The sequence below is a fragment of the Opisthorchis viverrini genome (genome assembly GCF_000715545.1).
Source record: "Opisthorchis viverrini unplaced genomic scaffold opera_v5_55, whole genome shotgun sequence".
Classification (NCBI taxonomy): Eukaryota; Metazoa; Platyhelminthes; class Trematoda; order Opisthorchiida; family Opisthorchiidae; genus Opisthorchis; species Opisthorchis viverrini.
In genome coordinates, this window is record NW_008751709.1 from 298,728 (window position 1) to 322,140 (window position 23,413).

General features: G+C 45.0%; 3 protein-coding genes across 3 annotated transcripts in view; 1 reads left to right on the plus strand and 2 right to left on the minus strand.

Moving 5' to 3' along the window:
• Window positions 1-1,121: 1,121 nt before the first annotated feature.
• Window positions 1,122-23,413, plus strand: part of T265_03604 (hypothetical protein) — a gene marked incomplete at both ends in the record, with an annotated part of 55,931 nt that continues 33,639 nt past the window's right edge. Inside the window, 24 exon segments of the mRNA XM_009168139.1 lie at window positions 1,122-1,455; window positions 1,999-2,191; window positions 2,694-3,066; window positions 3,079-3,472; window positions 3,887-4,146; window positions 5,719-5,859; window positions 8,521-8,914; window positions 9,561-9,727; window positions 11,441-11,731; window positions 11,968-12,153; window positions 12,438-12,659; window positions 12,772-13,062; window positions 13,299-13,484; window positions 13,769-13,990; window positions 14,240-14,452; window positions 14,567-14,779; window positions 15,680-15,940; window positions 16,027-16,302; window positions 16,798-17,211; window positions 17,294-17,440; window positions 17,545-17,885; window positions 18,636-18,927; window positions 19,727-19,759; window positions 22,295-22,945. Coding sequence (XP_009166403.1) covers window positions 1,122-1,455; window positions 1,999-2,191; window positions 2,694-3,066; window positions 3,079-3,472; window positions 3,887-4,146; window positions 5,719-5,859; window positions 8,521-8,914; window positions 9,561-9,727; window positions 11,441-11,731; window positions 11,968-12,153; window positions 12,438-12,659; window positions 12,772-13,062; window positions 13,299-13,484; window positions 13,769-13,990; window positions 14,240-14,452; window positions 14,567-14,779; window positions 15,680-15,940; window positions 16,027-16,302; window positions 16,798-17,211; window positions 17,294-17,440; window positions 17,545-17,885; window positions 18,636-18,927; window positions 19,727-19,759; window positions 22,295-22,945 — 6,495 coding nt within the window.
• Window positions 1,940-11,670, minus strand: T265_03605 (hypothetical protein; the record flags this gene model as incomplete). Its single annotated transcript, XM_009168140.1, has 3 exons — window positions 1,940-2,063; window positions 11,373-11,459; window positions 11,486-11,670. The coding sequence occupies 3 exons, from the start codon at window positions 11,668-11,670 to the stop codon at window positions 1,940-1,942; spliced, it is 396 nt and encodes a 131-aa protein (XP_009166404.1).
• On the minus strand, window positions 13,338-18,428 carry T265_03606 (hypothetical protein; the record flags this gene model as incomplete). Its single annotated transcript, XM_009168141.1, has 2 exons — window positions 13,338-13,556; window positions 18,309-18,428. 2 exons carry the CDS (start codon window positions 18,426-18,428, stop codon window positions 13,338-13,340), a joined length of 339 nt encoding a protein of 112 aa, XP_009166405.1.

Here is a 23,413-nt window from a genome sequence, read left to right on the forward strand (position 1 = left end):
CCTTTGACCTATCAGCCCTTTGAGTGTCAGCGAGAAATATATTGTTTTCGTGGTCCGTGAAAAGACGCGACGGGATGAACATACGGTGTTTTTTGAGGTAGTCTTTTAAGTGGATGTAGTCTGTTGAGTTTCTCAACGTTTTATCTGGAAATAAAGTCGCCTTAGAAGATGTATGGTTTCTGTCAAAATCAAGGTATCTAGTCCTACTGCAGAATAATCGAATTGTCCTAAGCCAAACTATTTTCTCAGACCAAAACATGCAGGGGGTGTTACTTTGTTACAGGTTAGTCCTGTTACAGGTTACAGGTTAGTCCTGTTGAGCTGTGGGTAGCAAAACGTGCAGCTGGTCTTCCCTCTAAGGCCCAGGCACCCAACAGTCTGTATGAGTGAGCGTAGCACGAGTTACCGCACGAGCAGCTTAACAACTCGTGTGCTAATTTTATTCACACGGTAGCAACAAACTAACGTTGATTTCTTTCGTAACCTATTTACATATTATTGATGGTCATTCGGCTGTAGCACAATCTCGGTGCCCAACTGCCACGCTATCCGGGGGAAGTATGAAGGTTGTGATATAGTCCGGTTGCCCAAGCCTAGACACGGGCGATTGAGATGCGGGGATGGCGGTCCAACCGTAGACTTTCTGCCCAGTTATTTTGTTCCTTAACTGTTGAACTCTCTTGAACTTCATGATATAGACACCAGAAGACGCAACCAGGATGCAACTCTATTCAATGCGCATAACCCAACGCGACAAAATACCTTTTTGCATCTATGCGTTTATGACAGTCAGAGTATAGTTTGAAAAAAACGCTGATTTTTTGCACGAGTCATTCCGAAAGCCTTATAGTACCAGGGAAAATAGCGAGTTGATATTAGCGGATCTAGCTGAACTGCTCATGAGACTTCGGGATTTTGCAATGCTAATTGCTTTTCCGTTGTACCAGCTAAGGACAATGCCATATTGTCCACCGAGCAATGCAACTCAACTCAATTAATCACTTCTCTATCGCTGATGACAGCATGATTAAACGACCTCAATACTTTGTTTACTATTTCACCAGTTCCAACCTCCAGTCCGTTTCTTCCTTTAGGTGCTAGGTACCCGCCGCCTAATGCACATGCCTTTCGAGGAGTTTGAACGAGTAATGGGCGCGTGTTCCAAAGTTTTCGCAACGTGGGATGATGAATCGGATAGACTCCAGGGCTTACTACGCGATATAATAAAGAAGAAACGCGAAGAGCAGCTGCGTATTGGATGGCGAGGCGCACCTGCACATCGACGACTGCAGATACGCTTGGACCACATGCGAAAGCAAGTTTATGCCCCACTTCTCTTTCGTCTTTTCATTGTCCTCAGTGCCATCCCGTCAATTTGCAAACGATTGTTTCCATGCCTTTTTATCGAACCACTTGTATCTGGTTTCTGCGTCTGTTCCAACTCTTGGAATATACGTAACTAGCATGTTTTCTCTCTCAGGGTACCGGTGTGACGGTTTGTACTACTGAAGAGAGTTTTAAGTTGCACGGTCTTTACACAGCTCGAAACATTTCACTTTCAGTTAACCGGCTGTAGCGTTTGTTCGTTGGTGCCTGACGTTCAAGTGACGCTCGGAGAAGGCTCCAGATGATGTCCGACTAGACCGGATTCGCTCTTACAATAGGCTCGTTGCTTATTTTGGCAACCACTCCACGTCCGTGTTCTTACGCTTGTTACAATGACGAGATCCTGTTTTCGCGGTTTCACTGAAATAAAGGTCCATCGATTTCAAGACAAGCGGGTATGTTAGGACCGGTGAATGTCCCGATGCAGTGAGTCATTAGAAAGATTACTGCTACTCGACGGACAGCCTGTTAGCAGTAGGTATTTGTATACGTAGATTGTAATCACCGCGTTGACGCAGACAGCTAAGCAGGTTGTGGTTTGGATAAACAGGAATTACATGTTTCGCACAAGTGATGCTGAAGCGGATGTATCAAAACAATAAAATAATTCAGCTGTAGCACCCTGCCTCCCACCCGAAGGAAGCACGAGAGTTGTGATACTGATAGGATGCTCAAGCCTAGACACGAGAATTCAAGATGCAGAGGTCGGGTTCGAACCACCGACCTTCCAGTCAGTAAGTATGCGCTCTAACCACTGGACTGGTGTATCACTAAGACAGCGGGAGAGCTGCTGCAATCAAACCGTGTGCGTTGACTGTTATGGTGGTAGATGGATGCGGTTTGAGGACTGCTGCTTGCTGCTATGCAAAAAGCTACCAAACATGACGAACGTGTTCATGGTTTTCTGAAACTGGCCACAAGTCCCATATGTGCTCAGTTCCCAAACCAGGTCACCCGTTTCGCAGTAAGCTACATACTGCGGATAAAATCGAGCTTACTCTACTAACCAATTTTAGACTTCTTGATTTTTATCCATCAATATTGGTTGCTGTGACGAGTGCACATGCCTTGTTATGGCTGACAGCTTCTATGCGTCAGCTGGTCATCTTGAAGATAGATGTTCACTGAAAATCCTTATCACTGGGTGCTTACTGCTTCTTTTTGTGAACTCGTCTAGATGATTTCTTCGTTATCACTTTTTAAAAGCCAGACTAATTATTTAGCAAGATCCTAAGTCGACCCCCATTGGATTTTTCCCTTTCCCCTTGTTCTCTATTATTATCTCCTTTCAATTTATTTACCCGAAGGTTCCGTCACCAACATGAGCAACTACGTCAGGTGATTATGCGTGTTTTACGTCCGGCACAAACCCGTGTAACTCACACTGATGCGGGTAAGGATGAACTTGCTGGAAACCAACCTGGCGAGAATGCTTCTGCTGAAACGACCAAGGGACCAGACAAAGTTTCACGGAAGGTGCAACCACTTTTGGATGCTTCCGATGCGAATGCGATTGAGGAAGTGAACCTAGCGTACGAAATCGTCAAAGAGATTGATTGCTTGGATGTCACTAAAGAAGGAACAGACGCCTGGGAGGCGGCCGTAAAACGGCAAGTTTTTTCTTTCGCCAGTTATCTAACTCATTTCCATTGGTTTGTGTCCTTCGTGGAATCCACTATGGTTGAGATATAGATTATTGTCATCTTACCAATATGCTTATATTTGCACCATAGATATGATGAACGAATCGATCGGGTCGAAACCCGGATCGCTGCCAGGCTTCGGGACCTTCTTGGTACTGCAAAAAACGCCAACGAGATGTTTCGTTACTTCTCACGATTCAATGCCTTATTCGTACGGCCTCATATTCGAGGGGCTATCCGCGAGTACCAAACTCAACTGATCCAGCGCGTGAAAGACGACATCGAGGCATTGCATACCAAATTCAAAGCACAGTATTCCTCCAGTGAAGCCTATCACATGACGAAGTGTCGTGATTTGCCTCCAGTCGCTGGTTCCATAATCTGGGCTCGCCAGATCGAACGGCAGCTCAACGCCTATTTACATCGTGTCGAAGACGTCTTGGGTATGTTCACGTTTTCGAATACACTGGCGCTGTTTGTGTGAGTTGTATCGTGCTGTACTTAAATTCCATCAACTGTAATCCCTAAGTGTCACACCGATGGCCGACAATTCCGTCAGTATATCGTTGTTTCTTTGCTGCGTATAGTTTTGTGTGTGACTGGGTATCCGGCCTGCCTAGTCCCACCAGCACCATTGAGTTATACGGGATCGTATAATTTTCATTGTAGTCTACTTTCCTAGTGGGGCGAAGAAATATATCTTGTGCATCTCAAGAATTTGACCTTCAGGGTACAGATGACAGTTTCCGTGGGATTATAATTCTGAACTTGATCACCACTTATTCACCTGTTCTGGTGTCCCTTCTATCTTGTGACCTGTGAAAACCGACTCTCACTATTTTGTACGTCCATCACAGGAAAGGGATGGGAGCACCATAGAGACGGGCAATTGTTAAAGACCGAAGGGGAAAGCTTCAAAGCCAAACTGAACACCACCGAGGTGTTCGAAGCTTGGGTTCGAAAAGTTTCACAAAAGCAGGTTCTTGTCTCTGGTCGAATTTTCAACATTGAGCCAATCCGTGCCCGAATTGCCACGAAGGAAGGTGAAACACAAACCGTTACGGTGTTGAAACTCCGGGTCAACTTCCAACCAGAAGTGAACACTTTAGCGAAGGAGGTAGATTTCATTTTTTGTTCATTGCCCGTTACCTTATGATATATTTGTTGTTTGTCATTTTCCCATGGAACAATTTCTCAAGCGTTGCAACCGGCCACGAAAGCATAACACCAGCTTTATATATATTATTCCTTCACTTTTACTTTAGCTATCCTACGTGAAGATGAGCCTGTTTTGTGCATGTCTGATTGGTTACCAATCGCATCCCCTTGACTTTTGTCCAAGGGAGCCGTTTTACAACCAAATGCTATTCATGCCGCGGCATAAAAGATCTGAAAGCACCCATCCAAACAGTCTTCTGAAAGATGACTTACATTCTCGGTATTGGGCGTCACCCAGGTTCACCCGCCTGCCAGGGTGGTGATAACTGTCATACACAAACCACTCGAAATCGCAAGTGAGAACTGGGTATCAGGCGGGGATTCTGGATGATTATACCATTATTCAGATGTACAACCGCGTACGTCTCATTCAGCATCCGAAGGTTAAGAGGCAGGGGATGATAAATCTAGGTAGCTACTGTGCTACTAAAACCTAGCACACGACGATATATCACTTCTCATCTGCTTATTTGAAAATGTCGGGGAAAGTGAGTTACTCGGGTGCAAATCAGTCGAGGTATTTTACTCACTGCTACAATGCTGATTTTCAATGGTTCCAGCAAAAGGGTGTTTTGTAATACAGCTGTAAATTGTGCAGAAATTGGCAACTGTCTTAACCATGATTTTCTGGTTCCGTGATCGTGGTTGTTTTCATGTTTATTCGTGACAACAGTTTATTTTTGGACTCGTCAATATCGCTCTTTTTTTATAACCATACTGAATCTGTAACCGTATTACAGCCCCATTGCTGAAATCTTATCTCTCAGCGGCCTATACCACAATTCTTTGCTTAAATTGGCTCTGAAGTTTTCTAAACCGTACGTAGTTTTTCTTGCACTCATTCCATTTATACTAGGCTGGTCATCTTCAAGAACCACATCTGGCTCCTGGTTTACTTACGTCTTTCTCTGGTTGCGTTATCGATCTTCTTCGTGTGCTGTGCAATACAAAACTGCTTTACTCTACTCCTTTCACAGAGATCTTAACTATTCCACATACAACTAAGACCAACCTAATGTGTCTTTGTGCTGCGCTTCAAAGGTGTGTTAGTTTGTGCTAACATAGAACACACCATTGTCAGTCTATTGATTCTTTCATTGAGTTCTCAGGAATTGATTAGGTGCTAGGTGGGGTGTTTCTATTCCCTAGCCTTCGTTGCTACTGTACGCCTTTGATTGGAGCTTTATTTGGCCGGAATCTATTTTTCAGTCCAGTTGATTTCTTACGCCATGGTCACATTATTGATCAATTGATAGACACTAGCGAATTACCATTTTCTTTGGATATCAGGAGAGCGAATACGGACGAACGAACACGATGGCGTATTCTCCTATCGGCAGAGCGTTACTGGATGATTAAGTCAGCATTCCCAATGCCTTACAATAGCACGATGCCTTTCAAAACAAGCTGTTTAAATACGGTTTGCATTACCAGTGATACCAACTTATTGGATACAGCCGACTCTTCCGAGCACAGAATAGGTAACCGAAAAAGCTATTGGACTGTAACGCCCTTTCGGTGCCTAGTTGCTATGCCATCCGGAAGAGGCACGAGGGCTGGGATACTGCCAGGTTGCCCAAGCCTCATCATCACCGTCAGCTGCAAGAACCACGTACGTTGCCCAAGCCTCATCATCACCGTCAGCTGCAAGAACCACGTACAGTCGTACAGTGGTTGTAGCTGCCACAGTTTCGTCTGGGTTCACCAAGTCTTGCAGTAACATTTTGCCCAAGCCTAGACAGGAGAAGTTGAGATGCAGAGGTTGGGTTCGACACACGGACCACCCGGTCAGTAAATGGGTGCTTTAATCACTGAGCCATTTTGGGGCAGTTGAATTTTTGGGCCGCCATTGTTTCAGCCCAACTTACCGGGTAGGATAAAATCATTTTTGGTCAGAAGGTGATGAATATGCTCAGGGACGAAACCCGGAATCCATAGGAATGTGCCTTGGACTGACCGATATAAACTTAAAAAACGGAACGTAGGTGTGGCGATTGCATGAAACTATCCCAAACTACCGTCCCACCTTTTCTATTTCGAATTCCGGCTATTTTTTCCCAAAACCTCTACAAACAGCATCACGGTCTTTTTTCATTTCTGGATAATATTTTGACGGATTTTCGGATTCCTGTTTTGTGGTTGCCACCTACTACGTCTTGGAGTGTTTTTTGAAAATCTTTCTAGCCATATAAACTCGGCATACTAGTATGGTCTGTTGTTCTGAACCAGGGTGAGATTAGTAGTGGGAGTTATCCAGTTCAATAGCTCCTGTTCCTGGTGTGGAAGGTGAAGCTGCGGCTTTGTATTGTTGAAGCATGCGATCCATCCCGTCGCATGCTCGTGGCCACAGTGAGCACTACTGATTGTTCCACTATCCGAATGTACATGACGGAGTCCTCAATACCTATCGGTGTTGCTGATTCGCTCACTCGGTGAGCGGGGTCAACATCCCAAACTGGCACACTTGGATAAAAATACTTCATTCCGTAAGAGGGAATACCCATTGCGTCTCGATGGGCTCGATTCACCTAAGAGTGTTTTGTTACCAGTAATGTTGGTTGCAGAACAATCAGCCCTCATTTTTTATGAATTCACACAGTCAGGTGATGGGGAATAGGGATCGGCGTTCGGCATTCCAATAAATGCAGCCCTACATCGGAATGGTTATCGTAGCATCCCATTGCATTGCTATGAGTGGGTGGTAGGATTAGATGCTTTAGCAGAACCAGCTCTTCACACGCCTGACTTCATCTGTTCTTTCTCGTGATTTCCTTAAATTGGTCGACTTGCAGTAACGATCTCAGTCCCATCCATGTGATTCCAGCTCACCAAGTGAGGAAATCTACGACACCAAAACCAAGTCGCTGATTGCCTTAAAACGGAAATAAGAAAGGTTCCATCGAAATTTCATCCAGATACCCACGGGAAGCACCTCAAAGGGATTTGTAGAGCTGAACGGTGACATTTCGTTATTGAACTCCTTCCCCGAAGAACGGTACGACAAGGTGACCCCATACTTCTACCGCAGCGATATTCCAACTTCATTAGTTTTCTGTCACATTCCTGTTTCGTTTTTATTGTTGCCCATCACCTTTTGACCGAAAATTCCATTGGATCTACTATTCAGTGCACAAGATGAGTGGTCTTATAATTTCATGCGGGGATGTGTTTCAGCATGCTAAACAAAACTACCAGTCGTGCTTCGAAGATTATTTATATGACTGAAAGGCAGGGAGAGAATTGTTGCATATTAAATATTATATGATTATGTATTGCGCTTCACTGAGAATAAGATACAGTGACTTCTTCCGCGCATGCATCGATCCTACTCACGTATTGAGCACTTGTTTTTTTCTGTTTTAAGTTAGCGGTCCTTTGGTTGAACCAGTGGTTTCTTGTAGAGTCGTGGATGCTTAACCTGCTTCAGTGTGTTGGAAGTTTTCCGAGGCCGAATTTCCCACATAGCCTCTTACTCAACTCACATTCATACAGTGTTGCCATACTAAAGCACTCGATCACGATAAACGATGCAAGAGAGGCCTGTTGCATTTGTGTGACGTAGGCGTGATTCCACCGGATCGAAACACTTGTAGCAGATTGTGTGCATTATACTTGCTCCTGGTCATGTGAAGAGATACATATGTCTGCGTCATCAACCAGCAAACTCAATCGTGCGGATAGTTAATATCTTCCTAGGTGGGGTCTCAGGGACGGTTAAATGGTTGTAAGGCCGAAAATTACGATCCACCTACGCAGCCAGCAATTATCCCATTACTTTCAGTTCGCATATACCTTGATGTGGATTAACAAAGTGTCTTAGTTTGTGCCTTCGATCTAAAGCTTGGCGCCAATAGTCTTTACTGAACTGGTGCATGTTGAGTCCGGCGGTAGTCGGTCTATAGCTGGTGCACCGCGCTATGTTTTGTCTTTGTGGCCCACTGGTTGCTCTACTTTCGTCGTTGGATTTAAAACTGACTTTAAGATTGTTACTTTTCGTGCGAATCTTTACCACTTCCACGTAGTACCTATTGGTTTCGCATAACTGTTTGTGTAGTCCTGCAATACGTCCATGTCGAATCGTCTTATTTGTGGACGAGTTGTGCCAACATCAGATGTGACAGGCGCTGTGTATAATTGGGCGCTATTTGCGCCGACCACCTCAGAACGGCGGAAAGGTTTGTTTTCTGTTGGGAAACCTGTATCTTATTTTCTTTTTGAAACTACATTTGCAACTTTTTCATCACCAAGCCCGATACCGGTATTTCGTTGCCAGGTGCGAAACATGAAATGGTTGGGGTTCCGGGTTCCCCTGGGTATCGTGAACCAAGCTCACCAGACGAATCAACTGTACCCGTTTGCTGTGTCGCTGATCGAGAGTGTACGGACCTACGAGAGCACATGCATTAAAATCGAAGAACATCAGCGCCAAAACATCGGTCTTCTGTGCGCTGGTTTGCGACGTGACGCGCAACTATTCATCTTGGAGGGAATGAATCTCATCTGGGAATCGTACCGGCTCGGTGTATATGTTCAGAAGTTCTCTGAAAATATGCTACAATTCCAAGAAAAGGTTGATGATTTATTGCAAACGACACGTGAAATCGATCTCCAAGTTAAATCGCTCGAAACCTGTGTCTACTCCAAGGCTGTTTTTGAAGAGATCATAGGTAATGGGCATTTTTCCGGGTCATGTTGAAATCCTTCTGTATTTATCAAGTGGGCTGCTTAGGTGAAATATATAGACCCTCTATTACCTATTTATGCGTGCGTATTTCATTGGTCAAGTGCTTATTAAAGCACCTACTGTGTACCTGTTGACCTTGTTGGGATCAGCAGCATGCTCCCGCCCAACAAAAACAGTAGTTTGACCAGGTTACGAGGTTATCTCACCGAATGCGAGGTATGCATTCCACATAAACTCAGCTTTAGTGTAATTTCACGCGCTTGCTCTACTATTAAAATCTGTGGGATGAATACTAACGACAGACTTGCTTTCGTGCTTTCTTTTGATTATAAGAAGTGTGATCCTTTTAGAGTGTATTGAACAGGCTGGCATATCAATTAGTAGTCTAACCTTTTCTGGGTTTTCTTCGAGTTCATGGTGCCATAGGAATTTAGTGGATACGTATAAACTAGTCTGATTGCTTATCCTTAGGGTTAGTCACAAGGGACGCCCCAACTCTCACGCTGGACTGGATTGCTTCGATCCTCAACAGCTTACTTAGTTCGGAGACGTGCAGTAGGTCGATGACTACCTTGGAGTGTTCCGGCATTACAAGTGCTCGTATTTCTCATGGTATACACCCCATCTAGGTAAAATTCAAAAAGCTGTGGATGAGCTCAATCTCCATCAATACTCCAATCTTCCACAGTGGGTCTCAAGGTTAGACGAAGAGGTTGAGCGCAGGTTGGTGGTTCGGCTTGAAGCCGGTGTGCGTGAGTGGACACGAGCTCTTCGGGGTGAGAAGTCGGAAGCTGAGGTAAGTAGTGATATGATTCTCATCCGCACCCATGATATCAACTTTTCGCCGACCGTTCCCACTTATCCGGCAAATTGTGTAAGTGGGTTCCGAACATCGAAATACATTCACCCCTCGGGTGCATTATTACTGCGTCATATAATACTCTTCTGTATTAAGTATGATTACTTTTAGCGATGCAGGATCTGTTTACTACATTTCCCTTATTTATTATCGTTACAGTCAATTCTTTCTATTATCAGATGAGCGTTGCAGGTCACCGAGCTGACTTGACCTTTGCACAATGGCTGTCAGCCACTGGAAGACAAATTGACCATACGTTTTGGACAGCTGATCTGAGAGCGCCCGTATGGTTATATCACGCCATTATGGGTTTCGTAGAAATTTCGGTACGAGCAGAGTCGGTTGATTGCTGGGCTTTCTTGTTCCAGGATGAATACGACATTAAGAAGCGTTATCCGTTGAACACATTCCGCCGCGCTGAAAACTGAACCCAAAAATTCTTACTCGCTGAGTTCACGAAATCGTCTTTGCTCAATGATGGCCGTACCAACCACGCCTTTTCATTTTCGCTTCGGACAAATGCATATGAACTTATATACGTTTGGATTTGTCGTAGATAATCTTCATGGGAAGATCTTAACCTGACTGTCATCAGCTTCGCGAGTGAATGGAATAGGGTATGAGGCTCCGTTTATCTGTTTACTGGAAGCTAGTCTTGATGGACTTAGCACCGTGATACGTGTTTTGGATGCACTGGGAACCATGGGTAGTCTTCTGCCCTCTTATTTTTTGTCGTAGTGGATTGTGTTTTATTCGGACGTCTCCTGAGTTGGATTTTTCGGCTAGAGGCCTCTGGTGGGACACCTTAAGCTAACTCTGGGCCCCAGCAACGGAGAAGCATCACACTTTACAACTATGGATGTGCAGTTAATGGTATTCGGTTGATACAAAACGCTTCAAAATTGGAACTAAACGGATAGGTTCTCCTGATCATCTTGCTTTCGGAGGCACGAGGGCTGGGGTACTGTCAGGTCGCCCAAGCCTAGACAGGGGAAGTCGAATGACGGAGGTCGGGTTCGAACCACGGACCTTCCGATCAGTAAATTCGCCCTCTAACCACTTGGTCCATCTCGCCCCATCTTGCTTTCAACGCCACTGAAAAAAGTTTCCAAATTTTGCTCTGCAGTTCGCTGTCCATGCAGGCGTTTTCCACATCCTTTAACCCTTGTTATGATTTCACCTGGTTGCTTATGCTGTTCGAGCGGTTTTGCTTAAATTCATGCAATGTCTTAACTCGGTTGAATCTTGATTGTCGAAAAACCGCTTTTGTGACTCCATCACTATCATTATGGAAGGCTGTTGTTATAAAGCTGGATAGCTCAGTGGTTGGGGTGCGAACTTACAGACCGCAGAGTCCATGGTTCAAACCTAGCTTCCTCATTCCTACTGCTCCTGTCTAAGCTTAGGCGTCTATCGTCGTCATCAAAGACAGCAACATCAGTCAGTGCACTGATGTTTCACTGCTGTACAACCATAAGGTTCGCCTAATTATATTTAAAAACCTAGAGTGAAAAGAAGAGGAAAAGAGTGGGTGAGAGAGGGGACTGATACTGGCCTACGTCGACCGTTCTAAGGTGCCTACACCCCCAACTGCTCAATCAGACAATCTGGAAAGAAACTGACAGCACGAAGGTCACTGACATCGATTAGCCGCCATTTATTGGAACGTCTGCAGCCAAGCACAGGTGGGGTCACAGGGGACCCCATCCTGGAAGGCGTACAACACCAACAACACCTAAACTCTTCATGATCTCTTTCCTCTTTTCCGCCAACTCATGCGTTGTCCAACTCGCGGTTTGCGCCCTTCTGAAGGAGGCACTGAGAGCAACGCTCATTTCGGTAGACGGTGTTTTGGCATGCGTAGCACATGACCGAGCCATCACAGTTGCTGATGCTGGGTGTTTTCCCCGATGGGAGTACCTGTCGCACAACCAAATACCTGTTTTCTAGTCACCTCATCACTAACACGCTGACGCCATCCAAAACCAGCCACGCTTTTGAAGCAACGGTGGTCGAAAACCTGAAGACGCCTCGCATCATCTGTCCACAAAGACCACGTCTCGCACCCGCACAACAACACTGCCCTTACCATAACCTGGCACACAGCCATTTTGATCCCTGATTATTTCGGTGACAAGAGGTTTTCGAGGACCAGTCAAGCGAATCAAGTGTAACAGCTGTGGACGTTTCCAGCATTCTTTGCATCCTCCATTTCTTCAGCCTTTCGGGTCCACCAAGCTTCTCGGTCTGCAATGGTACTTCAGTTTCACCTGGCGTCGGATGATGCGTCGGGTGGAGTTGTGATTGCGGCCAAGAGGGATCTGTCGCCGGGTCTCCAGCACAGACGCGTTCCTATCAAAGAGGTTAGCTGAGTTGTACTGCAAACAACGTTCCGGCTTTGAGCGGCGTTTTGGATATCTTTTCCCAATGGCCGTCTATATACGACATCGCACCGTCCGACAAGCCTTCCAGGAGCAAGCGTGGCACTCGACTTTTTTTTAGCCTTTTATCTTTTTTTCAGCTGGTTTCAAAAGTTGGTGTTCAGTGGATACCCTTTTTATCCAAGGTTCTGCTATGAAAATTTTCTCACTCCATTGATTATTTACTTCAAATGGTCTTGATTATTTCCACCATGTGTGTTTTGTAGAACGACGATGACGCCCAAGATACACATTCCAGTCAGCAGTCCAAAAACCCTTTGGGTGGGGAACCGAAACTGAAGATGATTGTGCACGAGTTACGCATCACAAACCAACAGATGCATCTCCACCCCAGTATCGAAGTGGCCCAGCAGGAGTTACTGCTTAGTCTGGGCTCCTGGGAAGGTATTGTTTTAAATCTACCTCGAATCCAACACTCACGATATCAGGTTAGTTTGATACTGGCCTACGTCGACCGTTCTAAGGTGCCTACACCCCCAACTGCTCAATCAGACAATCTGGAAAGAAACTGACAGCACGAAGGTCACTGACATCGATTAGCCGCCATTTATTGGAACGTCTGCAGCCAAGCACAGGTGGGGTCACAGGGGACCCCATCCTGGAAGGCGTACAACACCAACAACACCTAAACTCTTCATGATCTCTTTCCTCTTTTCCGCCAACTCATGCGTTGTCCAACTCGCGGTTTGCGCCCTTCTGAAGGAGGCACTGAGAGCAACGCTCATTTCGGTAGACGGTGTTTTGGCATGCGTAGCACATGACCGAGCCATCACAGTTGCTGATGCTGGGTGTTTTCCCCGATGGGAGTACCTGTCGCACAACCAAATACCTGTTTTCTAGTCACCTCATCACTAACACGCTGACGCCATCCAAAACCAGCCACGCTTTTGAAGCAACGGTGGTCGAAAACCTGAAGACGCCTCGCATCATCTGTCCACAAAGACCACGTCTCGCACCCGCACAACAACACTGCCCTTACCATAACCTGGCACACAGCCATTTTGATCCCTGATTATTTCGGTGACAAGAGGTTTTCGAGGACCAGTCAAGCGAATCAAGTGTAACAGCTGTGGACGTTTCCAGCATTCTTTGCATCCTCCATTTCTTCAGCCTTTCGGGTCCACCAAGCTTCTCGGTCTGCAATGGTACTTCAGTTTCACCTGGCGTCGGATGATGCGTCGGGTGGAGTTGTGATTGCGGCCAAGAGGGATCTGTCGCCGGGTCTCCAGCACAGACGCGTTCCTATCAAAGAGGTTAGCTGAGTTGTACTGCAAACAACGTTCCGGCTTTGAGCGGCGTTTTGGATATCTTTTCCCAATGGCCGTCTATATACGACATCGCACCGTCCGACAAGCCTTCCAGGAGCAAGCGTGGCACTCGACTTTTTTTTAGCCTTTTATCTTTTTTTCAGCTAGTTTCAAAAGTTGGTGTTCAGTGGATACCCTTTTTATCCAAGGTTCTGCTATGAAAATTTTCTCACTCCATTGATTATTTACTTCAAATGGTCTTGATTATTTCCACCATGTGTGTTTTGTAGAACGACGATGACGCCCAAGATACACATTCCAGTCAGCAGTCCAAAAACCCTTTGGGTGGGGAACCGAAACTGAAGATGATTGTGCACGAGTTACGCATCACAAACCAACAGATGCATCTCCACCCCAGTATCGAAGTGGCCCAGCAGGAGTTACTGCTTAGTCTGGGCTCCTGGGAAGGTATTGTTTTAAATCTACCTCGAATCCAACACTCACGATATCAGGTTAGTTTGGTTTATGCACCGTTCCCAATTAATCATGACATATACTCTAAACTGCTGTCTGCATTTGCGTCTCGGTATTTGATGATTGAGCCGGAATATCCCGCTTTACTCATCACAGTGATACGAGGCTTCAATCAGTGCATTTACATACCCCTTATTGCTTACGCGAACTACCGGGGTTGATTTGTGTCTCTTTGGCCTAGTTTTTGTGCACTATTTAATTTTGTGAAATATCTGGTTCATCCGTAGGTCGGCTTGGAAGTTGGAAGCGATGTACACAAGAACTACAAGAAAATTTTACACAACTTGGACAGGGCAGACGAAGCTTTGGAACAAGCACACCAGGCCATTTTGGATGTGGTCAGCGAGGCCCGCGAATATGTGAAGACGTGGACAAGTTACCAAGCACTGTGGGATCTACAGAGTGATCAGGTCTATGGCCGTATAGGAACGGATACTCGGGTAAGTAACAGTTCTATCAATGTCTTTATGTATTGAATTTAATCTATTTAATCTGTTTGTATTGTCCGGTGTTTGTCTATTCGCTCCAAGCTAACAGTATTCTTCTCATCCTAGGTTTGGATGAATGTTCTAGATGAGATCAAAAGCATGCGTCAACATTTCGATGTCGCCGAGAGTCAAAAAGAATTTGGACCGATCGTCATTATGTTTGGCAAGGTGCAGTCGAAGGTTTCTCTGAAGTATGACAATTGGCATAAGGATATTCTCAGTAAATTCGGTAACCACCTGGGTACAGAAATGCAAGAACTGTACAACGAAGTCTCAAAGGTGGGTCTTCGAGTTGCTTTTTTGCATTCCTGTCATGTCATGTGAGAACACTGGGGGAGCCACCAATGTCTGCACGTTTGGTGGGATTTTTGTTCGAATAGTGAAGGTTCTTCCCCTAACGCGTACCTTCTTCTCGAATGTATTACAGATATCAAGGGAACACTTTACCGTATCCAGTATAACTATGTTCAAGGGAATACCGACAAAGACTGCTTCTTTACCCAAGTGACTATTTTAGAACGAGCAAGTTACTTACTTCAGAGAAGTGTTATCAAGATAGCTCCATAAATTGACCTGTCTAGCTCTAGTATCATAGAAAACGTGATGCGAAACTACCGGGAATCAACGCAATATCTCATATGGCTGTTTTAAAAGCCGGAAACCGAATTTCCGAAACAGTTGTTAATATCTATGGATTGTTCGGATGGACGGAGTACCTGTGGTCGCCCTTTTGGGCCAGGGGCTTTCGTCGAGGTTTGCACGCTCCAGCGCTATCCCGACCCGCACACAACGTAGCGAAGCGTCAGTTGCAAAATTGTTCTTGCTGTTTGTGATGGGGTGATGATGCTGATAATGCTGCTGGACGGCCTGTAGGCGATAGGCCGATTATTGGTCGTTAATTCTTATGTTCTCATAATTCTAAATGGTATTTTCAGTGTACGAACAGTAGGCATATGAGCAAGGTTTGTTCAGATCGCTTAAGGCCTAACCATAATCTCTTCGCTTCAGTCGGAATGTTTGGGAGTTATCTGTGCGTACCACTAGAATGAGTTTTCCACTTCAACGAAGCTAACAAGTTGTTCGTAACAGGATTACACTGTAAGAGGTTTTGGGCGAACCCTGAAGATCGCTTTCTGTCATACTAATAACCGTCCTTTACTTCTCACGTCTCCCTGACAGGCTCGACTGGATATGGAACAACAAACAGTAGAAGCCGGTAGCACCAGCGAAGCAGTGAATGCCATCACCTACGCACAAACCGTGAAACGAAAAATGAAGGCCTGGGAAAAACAGGTGGAACTCTATCGGACCGGTCAGAACATCCTGTATCGTGATCGATTCCAATTCCCTTCTGGATGGTTAGACTCTGAAAATATCTTGGGTGAATGGAGTGCGTTCCAGGAAATTTTGCGCAGAAAGGAAACTGCTATTAGTTCACAGGTATGTATTTCGCCTTTTATTTGTTCACCTTACTACGCTTGTTTGTCTATCTTGTATTGATAGCGTGTCTTTCTTCATACATACAGGTTGCAAGTTTGCAGATGAAAGTGGTTGCTGAAGACAAGGTAGTTGAAAACAAAACGACAGAGCTGCTTCTTAATTGGGAGAAAGAGAAGCCAGTAGAAGGTGATATCAAGCCTGAAGAGGCCGTCAATCTGCTGACCATTCTCGAAGGCAAATTCATCCGTTTGCGCGAAGAACGCGAAAACATCCAGCGTGCCAAGGAGGCTCTGGAATTAACGGAATTCGGTGTAGCCTCCCCAAGTGAGCAACGTGTGCAAGTGGCCATCGAAGAGCTTCAGGTTTGTTAATCTCAGTGGTTTTTGTCCTCATGCCCTTTTCCCTCGGGTCGAATTTTTAAAAAGTCCATTCTGATGGTTTAAAACGAGTCTGCGTGAATGGGGCCAGTTGGACGTTTCTGGTTAATCGGTTGTCAGTATCCGGGAAATTGACTGTCATTTTAAGCTGGTTCAGTGCATGCAGTTCAGGATTACGAAAGTGATCTGCATCAGGGTCCGAACAGTTTAGCCTTCCTAGTCTTAAATAAGTCAATTAAATCAGCTGACTACAAACCCCTTGTTAATGTCCATCCTGTACCCTTCCCCGGTAGAGAGATACTGCAAATGCGAACCAGGTGTTTATATGTGACAATAAATTGTCGGAAACCTACCTGGCTGTCGTCTGAACATGTGTGAGTGCCCTTGACAAACAGGCTTTTTACGCCTTATGTTCGTTTATCTAGAGCTGTACGTTTCAACTGTTCTCTACAATCAGCATCTTGTCTTGTGTGTTTAAAGGACTTGAAGAATGTTTGGCTCGAGCTGTCAAGGGTTTGGGAACAGATTGAAACCCTGAAGGAAACCCCATGGCAAACTGTGCAGCCGCGGAAACTGCGTCAGCAACTTGACACAATGGCAAATCAGATCAAGGAACTACCCACTCGGTTACGTCAGTATGCATCGTACGAACATGTGAAACGCACACTGCAAAGTTACGCAAAGGTTAATGTACTCGTGGTTGAATTGAAGTCGGAGGCTCTGAAAGAACGCCACTGGAAGATGCTAATGAAAAAACTAAATGTCGACTGGACGATGTCGGAACTAACTCTGGGGCATGTCTGGGACATTGATTTGCAGAAGAACGACTCCGTTATTCGGGAAGTCCTGTTGATTGCTCAAGGTGAAAAGGCGCTGGAAGAATTCTTGAAACAGGTACGATATTCCACTAATATGACTGACAGGCAAAACTCACTACAGTGGCATCTGCTGATGATTGGTCTCGCTTTGTTTTCAGGTCACTGAAGAATGGAAGAACTACACACTGGATCTGATTAGTTACCAAAACAAGTGCAGACTAATCAGAGGCTGGGATGATCTTTTCACCCGGGTCAAAGAGCGCATAAACAGTCTAACGGCTATGAAAATGTCTCCTTACTTCAAGGTACTGTAGGTTTTTTGTCACAGTTTATTCGCACCGCGTTTTTCATCTTTCACTTCTTCCTATATACCAGTTTGTACATTCGCTTGTGTTTTTCCGCTCTGTAGCAATTCGAGGAAGAGGCGCTTGCATGGGAAGACAGACTCAATCGAATCAATGCGCTGTTCGACGTTTGGATTGACGTCCAACGGCGCTGGGTCTACTTGGACGGCATTTTCGCCGGTTCGGCGGATATTAAAATTCTTCTCCCTCAAGAATCCCAGCGATTCCAAAGTGTGAGCACAGAATTTCTGGGACTTATGAAGAAAGTTGCTAAGTCTCCACTGGTCATGGATGTGCTTAATATTTCCAAGGTCGATCGTCAACTCGAGCGACTGGCCGACCTGTTGTCAAAGATTCAACGCTCCTTGGGTGAATATCTAGAGAGACAGCGTTCCTCTTTCCCCAGGTAAGCTGAAGGGCTAATCACTTTCAGTTCGATTACTAATGCAAGAGCAACACCCAAAAGTCGTAGTTGCAATATGATAGAAGTACTATTGGATAAAACACTAAGTTTCAATCTATCCGTCTTTTGAGCGCTCCATTACCAAGGTTAGTGGACTAATTTCTGACGTCCAGTAGATGATAGCCTGTTGTGCGGTCATCTCAATGGGTAATATCATACCATCATTCTCGAAACTACTCCGTCAGCAATCGGGAGTGGGACTTAGCTGCCATCCCTGATTAAGATTTGAAAGAGAAAAACATCCATTTGGCCACAGCTAAAATGGTAAAGATCAAACTACCAAGGCCTTACAATGGAAGTTCTCGTTGCAGAACCGAAAACCCCCATTCTAATAGCCTCGTTACGGATTCGCTGACACTAGCCCACACGACCTATGGTTCTGAGACATCGGTTGTCTAACATCTGGAGGCGTCTCAGTTCCGCTGTCCGAACTGGCCAAGTCTCACAGTCATAAAACGGAACAGCCAGCACTGTGGTCCGATACATACAGTGCCTTATAATGTCCGTTTCTTTAAACTGCCCGGTGGTTCTTCGAAGAACACATTAGGTGGCTCGTAGGGATGTTCGACAGGGTCGATTCTGCACATATCTTTTTGAGAGTGCTTGTGTTCGATTGTTTCAATTGTGCTCTGCCATTCTTTATGTTAGCCAAAAGTGATGCCCTTTCCGTAAATCGCACTACCTTTCATACAGATTCTACTTTGTTGGTGACGAGGACCTGTTGGAAATCATCGGTAACAGCAAAAACGTACCGCGTTTACAAAAACACTTCAAAAAGATGTTTGCTGGCGTGCATTCGATCAAGTTAAATGAAGATAGTACCGAAGTGTTAGGGTTGTGTTCGAAAGAAGGCGAAGAAGTTATATTCATTAAACCGGTGTCAATCAAGGATAACCCAGTAATCAACGACTGGCTCACTCTGTTGGAGCGAGAGATGCGTGTCTCACTGGCGACCTACTTGGGCAAAGCAATTCAGGATTTGCAGGTTCGTTGTCAGACGTCTTTACTCCATCCCTTTGCCTATTCGTTCGTCACTTCTCTTCCATTTTGGTACTTCCACCTAGACTGTTCCACGTATTACGCTGTTCTGATGCTTAACTGCCTGCTTAACCGCCCGCTTGCCTATTGCAAATTCTCTAACCTTAAGTTAACTCACTTCGACGCTCAATCAAACAGAAATTATTTCCTCCCTTACCTATGTACGTAGACCTAGAAGCTGTTCACACCCAATCCTGTTTTCGGTAACACATTTTTCGATTCAATTTCGGTTAGAATAACTAAGGAAGATAGCCTTCCTGGAGAAGTCTGGAAACTGGCGGTATCGGTTAGGTGCTTTCGTTGTTCGGGCGATGCCTCGCAACAGTGTCCATCTAGATCAAACAACACTCCTCATGCGTTTCTCCACTACCAGGCTTCTGAATGCACTTTTAGTAAATCAAGTGAAATGAATAAAGCGGCAAAGCTCATCAGTGCTTGTTGGTGTGGTTACCAGAATTGTCAGTCCTAAGGAGAGATATGTGAATGAATTTTCAAGGGTCAGGGCGCCATCAACTCATTTAGCCTTCTGTTTCTGACGGATCTTCTAACATCAAGTGAATGAGAAATCAAATTATTCGGTCCTCAATGCTTTGCATGTATGTTACCTGCAATTTATCGCGTAGCTCTTGCGTTTGATTGGCAGAGAAACCAGGTTACCTTTGATCTATTGGACAGTCGTGATAGTTGAGTTCGCATGACTATATATGTTACGCTCTATCCACTCTTAATTTTGAATGTATATGTAGCTTTTGGGAGTTTTGTACGGACCGAATTCGGAGGTAAGTGCTGCTCCTTCTGCATGGAGTTCGCCAGCTTTCGCGTTCCTTGTCTCCAGGTGTTGTTTTTGAATGATTCTTTGTGCTGCCTATGTGCCTACGTTGAGCTCCTTGTATATTTTGCACGCATCACTGCATTTCGTGGTAACTCTGTTCCCTGTTTAAATTGCTTCTATCCATCTCCTGCCCCTCCTGTTACTTTCCTGAGATAGGTCTCGCAACCTACTGCCGTAGCTATTTCTGGTATCTCATTGATCCTTTGTATGGATAGCATTTCACTTAATTTTAATCGCCCGTCACAGTTTTTTGTGTTGAAACTCTCGTGTTGTCTTTAGCATTGGTGACTGCCACTATCATTGGATAATGTGTACTGCTATTGGCTTTCCGATTTTTATCTTTTGGTCGCTTTCTGTATGAGTGCGTTTTCATCCACAAAAGTACATTCCAGGCGATTCTCTGCTTCCTGATCATGGGTGTATATTGTATGCAGAGTCAGTATAGCTTCCTGAGTGAAACGCCAGGTGTCAGTTATAGGGAAGGAAACCTGGCAGACTATTTCAGAACCATCTCGTTTACGAATGATTGACTTACATCACACAAAACCCTGAAACTGTGTTACACAGATGAATTACACATGTGCACACTTGGTGTGATTGAAGACCTTTGTAAAATGGGATGCACGAAATAAATTCTTTAGATGGTCCTTGAAAATGACTCGTTTGCCCTAGAGGCCCACAAAATTCCTACGAAAATTCGCTAATTTCCTCGACTATTTGAGTAAGTCACTCATTTGTCTCTTTGGAAGCCTTCTTTTAGGCCCTGTCCGTTAGTATCTGGAAGCCACGAACTTGTTTCAACGCTAAATGGTTCGTAACATGCTCAATATCGCATCAGTATGCTTGTTAACCAAATACCATCAGTGTGCCGATAATCGGAAGGCAACTTCAGCCTCTTCACCGCTCTCGCTATGATGAAAGCTTAAGTACGTCCATTCTGGCTGCTTAGTGGCACTGGACAGGCAAGCAGTAGTTAGCCGATTTTCATCGCTAATGTTGCTGTCTTGTGGATGAAAATAATTATGGTACGATATTAATGAGCGCATAATCGCATCGTTATTGCCACACTGCACACAAATGTGTTCACAATCAGCAATCGTTTTCTCTGAAGCATCATCTGGGTTTAGCAGGAGAGTCGAATTAACCTGGCTGGATTACGTCAAATGGCTTAGCTGAGCAAGATGAAAGACCTGGTCACACCGGATCTTGCTCACCTCGCTGGTAAAAGACCGCCCGGGTGGGGAATCCCACTTCAATAAACTTAATCGTTTCGGAACCTGGAGGCAGATTTCAGCAACAGGCACAGAATGGTGGGAATGTCGTGAGCTATGCTCCGATTACTTAGTCCATCATGCTCCCGTATGAATTTCGGTATGTTGCTATTCTTGTTATTCCAGAAGAATAGCCTAGCGGTTGAATTTCTGCTCTTTGTCTCTTTACCGATTCTATTCGGAACTGGCGTTCCGCACCACCACCTTCAACACATGGGTGTCGTTTTCATATTGATCGTTCGGCTGTAACCCTTCCGGTGCTTAGCTGCCATGCCACTCGAAGGAAGCACGAGGGCTGGGATAATGCCAGGTTGCTAAAGCCTAGACAGGGGAAGTCGAGAGGCAGAGGTCGGTTCTGAACCATGGACCTTCCGTGATCCCCGTACGGGGAACTAAAATATCTGCAACTATCATGCACTTCGTGCATGCTCCATACTAAAGCTCCAGGACAAAAATCAGAATTTAAGTGTATGGCAGCTCCATCTGTTGGTAAAAGCTGAGAATTACAATGAATAAGTCTGACATCCAAATTTAACCGATTCTGCTCTTTCCGCTTGTGTAAGTATAAAAAGGACAAAAACGTCATCAACGCATTCTTGCACATTTCATTCAAAACACTAAGCTAGTTTCCAGTGATTAGTGTTGTCCTGTTTTCAGAGACCAGACCCTGTCTATCTGGGGTATGATTTCGTCGGCTTCTTATCTTCCATATTATTTACAACTTCTTGGAGTTAGGTTTCGTATCTTGAGGTGGCAATTTCCTGTTTATCTTTAATGAATCGAAGTTAATTCAGCCCAATCGTAGCCCACTACATTACGGCAAATGGCGAGCTGCCGACTGAAACTGCGTCGAGTTTTTGGCTTATTGTGTACAAAGAGTGACTGAAAATTCCGACACGCTGCTGATACGTTTGCTTATCTCATCCTGTCTGATTGAATTCCTTTCGTCGCCCAGTAGGACTATGTCACGCCACCTCGCACTTTTTCAGTGACACGGGTTACTTTTCCAATCACTGCTGGCTGATTTGGAAAACCATGTGAAGGTAGGGAAACGGCACATTAAAACCAGTCACTGAAATATCATATCAGCTACTTGTATGCTTTCATCAACTTTGTTCATTTCGCTGTGACATGACCTGCTGTTCTAGGTCGTAGTTTTTGTACTCATTTTGGTTAAGTCGCGTTTCAACAAGAATAACTACCTCTTTTAGAAACTTCGCGCATCCGGCGATTTGGAAAAGACCGGTTTTCTGGATTGGCTTGATCGCTTCCATGCACAGTTGGTGGTTCTGGCCGCACAGGTTATTTGGTCCGAATCTGTGGATGCAGCCCTAGCGGCGATGGATGGCAAACCGTCAAAAGACCCCGAAAGTCCACTGCACAAGTGTCTTGCTTCTGTGGAGAATATGTTGACCGTGTTAGCTGATTCGGTTCTTTACGAACAGCCTCCAGTACGACGTAGGAAACTAGAGCACTTGATTATTGAACACGTACATCAGCGAGATGTCATCCGCACATTGATACAGAACAATGCTAACTCATCACGGTCATTCGATTGGTTGAGTCAAATGCGGTTCTATTTTGACCCGAAACAAACCGACCCTCTACACCAGGTTTCCATACAGATGGCAAATACCAAGTTCCAGTACGGATTCGAATATCTTGGTGTCATCGATCGACTAGTTCAAACCCCTCTTACAGACCGATGCTATCTGACGCTTACACAAGCTCTGGAAGGGCGACTTGGTGGCTCACCGTTTGGACCTGCAGGTACTGGTAAGACGGAGTCGGTGAAAGCATTGGGCACTCAACTTGGTCGCTTCGTTCTGGTGTTCAATTGCGATGAAACCTTCGATTTTCATGTACGTCATAGTTTCATTTCTTCGCTTCGTTTCATGTTCTTATTCCGTACAATGAACACGGCTTTGCCGATGATATTCAACTCAGTTCTTATCAGGTTTTTTAATTACGAACCACGCATGGTGGTCACGGTTCGCTTCCGATCATTACTGGAATTTTATTGGCCGTTGAACATATCAAATTTGAACCTTTGAAAACTCTAATCATATGTTATTCGTGGCGAGATTCATCAATATTAGATGGGGTGTGTCGTAGACCCGTTAACTTGATCGTTAGGTTAGTCAGCACAACATCCCGACGTTTACTACCTGTATGCCTCTGTCTTCGGTTATGATGACAACGGGGAAGGCCAAGTATCAAGTTTAAAAGGACTGTAAGACGCCTCAGTAGTCCTTTCAACTTCACTGTGATGCCCCTATCCGTCGAAACGCCCATGCAATTCGTTTCAAACTATACGAGCATGTCTACGG